An 8,035-nucleotide genomic window follows, 5' to 3' on the forward strand; every position below is an offset into this window, starting at 1 on the left:
ATCTTTATTATTGAGCTAGTGAAATAAAGCCTGAACAATAAAAAGCAAGAATAGTGTTACATGGATCAAACATAGAGAATTGCTTCCTGAGACAGGATTGCCGTTCGCCCACGTTGTTTTGCCACGAAGAGATCTCTTTTCTCTTCTTCCTTCCTCTTTGTCTAGTATATTATCTCTTGGCACACGTACGCTAAATGTCAGCCCGGCCTTCTTTACGGTTTCATGTCAAGGTATGAAAGCACCTTAGGTATATCTCAACCATATATGCCTTCGTGTACTTTGAATATTAATGCTCTACTATCTACGGGGTGGTCCGAACTCGTGAGGACCAGGGACTTGGTATAGAGTATGCCAACATTGGTCTCACGGTGGCATCGTCACGACGATGTGGGAGCTCGTAGCAAACCAAGAATGAGACACAGACGTAGTCGAGGACATCGAGACAACGTAAGCACGACCCTTCTTATGTGAATTTAACTATCTTTCAACTGAGATTTGAAGAAAAGACTATTTGATAATACAATGCTATTCATTTATTGTCATATTGTAGGAAAAAACATTTCAAATTACATCAACTACTCGTTGCTCATTTATTAAAAGATTTAATCACTTTTGGTTTAGATGTTGGTGGGATAATTTAGTGAGATTAATATTTTTCTATAGAATAATTGGAAAGTTGATGATGATTGTTTTTGGAAAGACCCTAGATCTATCGTAGGAAAAATATTTGCAATTAATTTGAACTCTTAATAGACTTGTTGCTAGTAACTTGGAGGAATAACATGTTTTCTGGTAATCACGTTATTTCGTTGTAAACATTAATTTGCTATCATGAATTATTTGCCAAATCAATATTTACCATTTGCAAATTGCTATATTAATTATTCTGCTAAAAGTTAATCAACTTTGTTGGCTTTACTTCCTTAATTTCAATTCAATTTGATTATTATTGAACTTGAGATGAGTATAATTTATCTGAAAATTCTGCAATATTTATAAATGACAATCATTGAACATCAATTGATAAAATAATTGAAAATCAATTTTGATTACAGTTCAATTTATTATTAATGAACATCATTTTTCAAACTCCGAAATTTACGTCATGCAAATTAATGTACAATTATACTCATTGGAATAAATTGAATTACAAAGTTTGGAAGTATGGTTCATTTTGGAATGAACCTTCACACTTTCTTTTACGAGGAGTGAATTTCATCACGATTTCTTGATCGATTTCTCCCAATCGAGTAACTCATTTGCGCGAACGTGAGTGAGTACAGAAAATTGCATATCCAGTAATATGCATTGATCCAAATTGAGGTCAGGTTCTCTGATCATTATTATTGAATTTTAGCTGATGAAAAAAAGAATCAAGACATGTTTTGTGATGGTGAATTAATTAATCATCAGAAATCTCATATGAAGTTATTTTCATCTTGATTAATGAACGATCTCAATTTCATTTGATGCATGCATCTACGCGTAGTCTCCTCACTACCCTAATCAGTTTCGAAGATGAAAGATATCTCCAGCATTCTTCAAACTCATTGAAATATTTCATGATCCATAGTGATAGAGATTAATGTAAACTCAGAACAAATATTCAGATTACTATATCATGCTGTTGACAATCTTCATCTTGGAATTTTGTGCTTAAAAAAAACTAGACTTAGCAATGAATTACTCACTTGGACAGTCAACAACCGTGGGCGAGCCTTGGCCATTGATGAGACCAGAGTTAGAATTAATGGTTGTAGTGGTCGTAATACCATTTAGACTTGGTGCTGGTGCTTGAACGGTTCCCAAACTTCTATAGCCCTCATCAGACACCTCACTTCCGTTGTCTGAATGTTCACCATCATGACCGGATTTAGTGTAAGGACAGACTTCCTTAGCAAAAGATTCCATAGACTCCTCTTTAATTGCTGGAGGACTTGGGGTTGGACTTCTACTGGATGAGTCTACTCGACCACATTTATAGTTGTAAATTGATGGCTCATACTTTGGTGTGTCATCTTTTTCTACTGCACGACGTGCTACACCACCCTCAACCATATATCGTTTTGAAAACTCTTCTGACAAAGGTACTTTAGCCCGGATCTCTTGATGAAGGTCTTTTTTAGGATCCTAGTGGGGAAATAAACGTCAACTTTAAATCTTTTCAGTGCTAGAAAAGGGTGAATAAATTACTTTCATGATATTCATATGGGTTTTTTAAACTCATTCTTTCTGATGTTCGTGAACATGTGGGTGCTATAAAATGATTATTTTTCTGCTTCTAAAATTAGGTTTTTAAATTGGAACAGTTATAATAAAATATCTAAATCAAACATTTCTATGAAATAAAAATTATTAATTAATTCATCAAAACTAATCATTATTAAATTTTTACTAAGCTCAATTACTTCATTATAAACATTATTATTACATTTTATCAACGACAGTTTAATTATGGAATAGATTATAATTCTAATAAGTGATTAGTGATGACATACTAATTACTTATTGTGTTGACATGTATTTAAGTGATTAAAATAATTTTTTTTTTTTTTTTTTTGAAAGAGTTTTTATTAGATATAAAAATAATTACCTGATAATTATCCTGATGTCGGTTTTGATACATCTGAGATCTGCTGTCGTACTTAACTTGTCTTATTTCTTCATTTAAAGCTTTTCTGGTTGCATCAAGTGGACTGACACGTCCGGATTTACTGTTTTCCGGTTTTGGAGTTGGGGACCTTGACCTTTGTTTACTATCAAGGTCGTTTACTTGACGAACTGGACTTCCCTTAGTCTGAGGGGTGGGACTACGTGATCGGTTTCCTCCACGTGTCAGATCTTCTCCAAGATGCTGTCGTGCTGCGTGATGTGGTGTCGGTGAACGAGATCGGTTGTTTGATACGCTTCTGGGTGTCTGTAAAGAGTGAGGTTGTTGCTGTGTCGTGCCAGCTCCTGAACCCACGCTTGATGCGGAACTCCTGCGTGTTCTCGGAGGTGATCTTGATTAGAAAAATTTTTCTAATTTTAATTATCATACTCACCTGAATTATTTAATCATTTTTGTTTTTTCTGTTTATTCTTTCAGTCATCTATTTTTATTACAACTTACCTTTCGTAATGCACCTGCGCACTTCCAAGGTCAAAGGATCCACCGGCTTTTTGAATGAGTTTAGCAGAAATCATTGATCGGTGGGCTGAAAATGAGTTTATTATTCAATCAAAAAATTATTTTCTCCTGCATCAGACTAGTTGGTGATTAATTATCATGTAAGTTATATTTAAATAGTCATTTTAAGGACTTTAGATAGTTGTACTGATAGAAAAATTGACTTATGATCTAATGTGATGCATTAGTATTCAATATGTTCTATGATTAAAAATATAGTGAATATTCATGTTATAATAATCTTGTTACTAATTATTGATAAATATTCATTGCTAGTAGTAGATTTTTAATAGAAATATATAATAAGAGTAATAAATTTATTATTATCAAAGAAATGATTCTATCACAACAATAATCAATTTCCGTAAATGTAGTATTGAAAATGAATTTTTTTCCCCAGATGTGATATTGCAAAATCAACTTACAAGTACGGCAGCGACATGGATCATGCTTGTCAAGGTAATGGCTGAGAGTGTCCCAACCACCACCCACTCGTACCATAACATGGCTTCTCAAAATTCTGACGAAGATGAGGACTTTCGTGTCACCAATTCTATATTTGCCTTCGGATACTCGAATCATTGGAAACTGGGTCGGACAAGTGCATTTTTCCACTAAATCACGAACCTGAAAATGAGAAAAAAAAATTCATATAAACTTTTCATCACAAGTTTTTCAAGCAGGCTTCATATGTTAACATAATGCTGATGTTTTTGAAGGTAAAAAATTATTATTTGCATTTTATATTTTCTTTCCCTCTACAAAAGTATTTTAAGCTAGATAAACTGTAGCTTAAACATTTAAATTGAGAAAGCTTTCTCTTCAACTCTTATGTAATTGTCACACGTGCGGTAATATTAATCTTTCGAGAACATTGTCGATATATCAAGTTTTACAGGCGTATCAAGATATTTGTATAAACATAAATCAGTTAGAAACCGTCAAGCAATTGGTGAATTGTATTAGGAATGACTTGTCGTAATTTGTTGTAGCCAATGTACAATTGTTTTTTTTTTTGTTTAGTATCATTTATTCTGCTAAAAATTTTTCTTTATCAAGATATCAATTCATTCGTGATTAATATCGGATTAGATCAAGTCAAGATGAGATATAGCTAACTTGTATGTACTAACACCTACTAGTTCCTTGGGTATTTATATTAATGCAAACTAAAATCATTTACGACATCCCAAGTGTACCAAGCAGCGTTCCACAGAATCTTTCCAGTAGTTACGCTTGATCGGAAACACATTCCAAAAGCCCATTTTCTCCATACAGTCATGGTCAAAATTTTTCCAAATACTTTTATGTCAAATATTCCAATTATTCATCAACTCTTTTATTCACTGAATTGCTTAGAAATTATTTATTATTCTAAAAAAGAAAAGAACTAAATAATAATAATTAAATTGTCTTGATGTCTAGAGATATCTGAATGATAGAATATAAACAAGCTCTTCTCTTATCTCCAAGTTTGTTCGATGAATCAAATTCTTAATTGGTTATTACCTTTGAGCTCTGTTGATATAAATATTCATAATAAAAGAGTTAATTAATATAAATAATAAATCAACTTCTTTCTATTACTCTTCTGATTGCAAGTTAATTAATGATAAATCATAAAAAATTAGGAAGATTTATTACTCAGGATGTCAGATAAACTTTTCAATTAACATCTTAATGGGAAAATAGTTATAAGCAATTGATAAATATAAAAAGTTTTAATATTTTCCAGTTGAAATATTTGCAGTTTAATGAAAATAATTTTGATACAACGAGAATTCATAGCAGAGGAAATAGTCAGATGATTGGAATATTGACTTATAACGTAGTTATCTTTATATTCACGTGAGTTATGGAAGCTGATGGTGTTGGTTGTGATGCATTACGTCAATTACTCGTCCCAAATAATTAATCGACTGTGATCATCATTCGATGTCATATCAAAAATCAGCACATATAATTAGTCTATAATAAGATAATTATTTCAAATGATGAAAGTTGCTAGTTAATCAACATTTGCATCAAATCACTTCTTTCCTGTTTTATTCATTCAATTCGAATTAAAATTAACGTGGAAAATGTCTAATTAACTTGGAGGGGCTTTTGGAATGTAAATAGGATCACTTGAAAAATCCACTGCATTTATAATGTTGAGTATGTGGAATAAAAAAAAAAAATTACTGTGATAAGTGTGTATTTAATTTATGAACTGTATGTACTAAGATTGATTGTATTGCATAGGTATTGATGTGCGGAACACGACGTAAGGCGCATCGATGTGGACAAATTGTGTGGCGCATTGCAGGTGAGTGGACAGGATGAATGTTATGATGCTATAATGCAAGGCCGCCATGGACTTACGTAACTCAACCCAGCGATACGGAATACAGATTATCAGTGTATTCGTTTAGAGAGGTGAGGCTCGCTACGCGTCGTTCCACGGAATGATTGGATATTGGGAACGTCCGAGCTTATGTTCACTTATATGAATCATGATAATGAGGATCATTCTTGGAATTTCATTTGATTTTCTGCTAAACACTGCTCTACATTATTATTTATCACTTATTAATGTCAGCAATGAAATTTATATATTTATGATTCTCATATGAATATTTTACAACTTGCTTACTGATACTGCATTCAGATGCAATTCATTATAAAATTTAATTGAGTTCCTTCATTTATATCTGTTTTATTCAATTAATGGCAATATTCAGATAATAATTGCATTAAAATTATTTTTCTTAATTAGTTTAAAAGTATATGCTCTAATTGAAATTAAATTAAAAAGCACTTTCAATATTTCTTCATCATATTTTTGATGCATTGAATTTTTTAATCACATTTATTTCTGCATCATTACTCTTCAAATTTATTTTTACATAGAAATGAAAGAAAAAAAAAATTAATGCAAATGATAATAAGAGTAATATGCATTCATTCGTGTCGTTATTAAAGGTTACAGAATGATTCGTTCATTTATTATGAGTTATGAGTATTCAAAATTGTCAGGACGATTCGTGCCTTTATTAAAACTTCCGCTGTCTCATCAACAAGATTACTTTTGTTAATTGTTTGTGCTGAAGAAAGTTATGAATCATTCAACCTCATTGGATCAATTATTTTATTTTTCATTACAGATGCTAATTGATTGATTAAACCTATTAATGTATAATAATTAAATGAATACTATTATGATTAGTAATTCATTATTAGCAAAGATAACAATCAATCTAGTTTTATAAAATTATAAATTCTCAAGTAAATAACTAGTTGCTTTTCAATAAGTACATTTATTTATTACTTGTAATGCAATCTTGTAGAATTGCTTGAAATTTTTTTTTCTAGTGAAATATTAATATCATACACGGTAGGAATTCAATTCAATGACTTAAATGTGTCAAATATTCAGTTACAGTAGATTGTTTGCATAAGTTTGTAATATGCAATGAATTATACATGCCACTATTCACATGACAAGTATGAGTATTGTTAATTAAATTAAGCAAATATTACTGATTTAGATGAGATCAAAAATAAGCTGATAAGAAATACAATTTAATTTTGATTAGTTATTATTCGTCACGTCGTATAAATTTTTTTTGTATTAATTATTATTAAGTCTGATCAACAAAGCTCTAGTATGTGAATTAAATTGACAACCACATTAATTCTAAATGTTTTGCAAAAATATATGTAATCATTTTAATCATTCGATTATAACTTTTAGATGTGGTTAAGTCATGGATAAATAGCACAATATCAGTTGATATGTAATTACTTTTATGAGCTTACTGTTAGTTTTACAAATAACATCAATGAAGTAGTAAAGTGTAGGCAACTGTTACTACATATTATGGATAATGAGGTCTTTTTTATTTATATCATGGAACATTTTAGTGTCGAAATACATATAGTACAAAATGATATTACTAGAGAAATAAGTATAAACAAGGTGTTTATACTGGTCAGTTATGGTTGAGCGGTAGTGAAATCTTGAGTAAAATGGTCTTAGGATATTCAACTGTGAAATAATAGTTCCTTAATCGAACCTTCGCTCATGATTACGTAGATACCTGTCGATATTAACCACGGCTATGTAGTTTACGTAAGTGTTTCGTCTATATGCACGCGTCCATGTTTATTATGACACTCTGGTCCTGTTTAAAAATTCAAGATCTTTATTATGTGATCATAAAATAAATGCAATTTAAAATGTCACGTTAGTTGGAGTAAAAAATTGGAGATAGCGAATATCATAAGCAGTATTTTATTATGAATATTTTATCATTTATTATGATCTTGTCAAGTTTTTCTAGTTTTTCACTTCAATGTAGATTTAATCAACCACCTCTTTTTTAAATAAATTAATCAGTCTCATTAAGGAAATGCATCATTAATAGACTTGGTTCTAAATAAATATCATTTGCTTGCTGAAATGTAGCTTTTTGTGCTTTCAAAAGAAGAGAATATTCAGTTAAAAATTCTTTCAAATATATTCCACCAACTTATTCATTAATTTCTCAGGATTTTTTTTTTTATGTTTATAATTGTAGAATATTGTTGGAAAAAATATTTTCTTGTATTATTTACATTTTTTACTCTACTTTCAGAAACTGTAATGACACAAGTAAACACTGGAGTAGGTGACTTGTTGAAACCGCTGTATCTAAGTAGTGTATGGGTTAATGTTATACTTGAATACATGCACGGAGTTCTCAAGACTTGTCGGTGCTGCATCATTATGTACTTCAACATGTACATGGCCGGGTGCGGTACATGAAGCAGCGCATAAATATCTTATACGGCCAAGGCACGCGCTGGGGTCACGCAACAAGGATCTGAAGAGGTGGACATTCA

General features: G+C 31.1%; 1 protein-coding gene and 1 long non-coding RNA gene across 5 annotated transcripts in view; one reads left to right on the forward strand and one right to left on the reverse strand.

The window, feature by feature from the left end:
• Window positions 1-8,035, reverse strand: part of LOC118067270 (GAS2-like protein pickled eggs) — a 49,995-nt gene that overhangs the window by 4,687 nt on the left and 37,273 nt on the right. For all 3 annotated transcript variants that reach the window (XM_035083922.1, XM_035083921.1, XM_035083920.1), the window contains exons 4-7: window positions 3,595-3,796; window positions 3,113-3,197; window positions 2,594-3,002; window positions 1,692-2,130 (exon numbers count right to left, since the gene is read on the reverse strand). In XM_035083922.1, the coding sequence (XP_034939813.1) occupies window positions 1,692-2,130; window positions 2,594-3,002; window positions 3,113-3,197; window positions 3,595-3,796 (1,135 nt within the window). The remainder of the gene's footprint in view (window positions 1-1,691; window positions 2,131-2,593; window positions 3,003-3,112; window positions 3,198-3,594; window positions 3,797-8,035) is intronic.
• LOC118067275 (uncharacterized) lies at window positions 9-8,035 on the forward strand. Of its 2 annotated transcripts, none has more exons than XR_004690352.1 (6): window positions 9-447; window positions 2,674-2,997; window positions 3,089-3,270; window positions 3,570-3,888; window positions 5,414-5,587; window positions 7,789-8,035. It is a non-coding gene; the product is annotated as an uncharacterized lncRNA (long non-coding RNA). The 2 variants fall into 2 exon arrangements; XR_004690351.1 differs by having other exon boundaries at window positions 5,414-5,477.

Source organism: Chelonus insularis, unplaced genomic scaffold (assembly GCF_013357705.1).
Source record: "Chelonus insularis isolate UGA/USDA-ARS -01 unplaced genomic scaffold, ASM1335770v1 contig_376_pilon, whole genome shotgun sequence".
Lineage (NCBI taxonomy): Eukaryota > Metazoa > Arthropoda > Insecta > Hymenoptera > Braconidae > Chelonus > Chelonus insularis.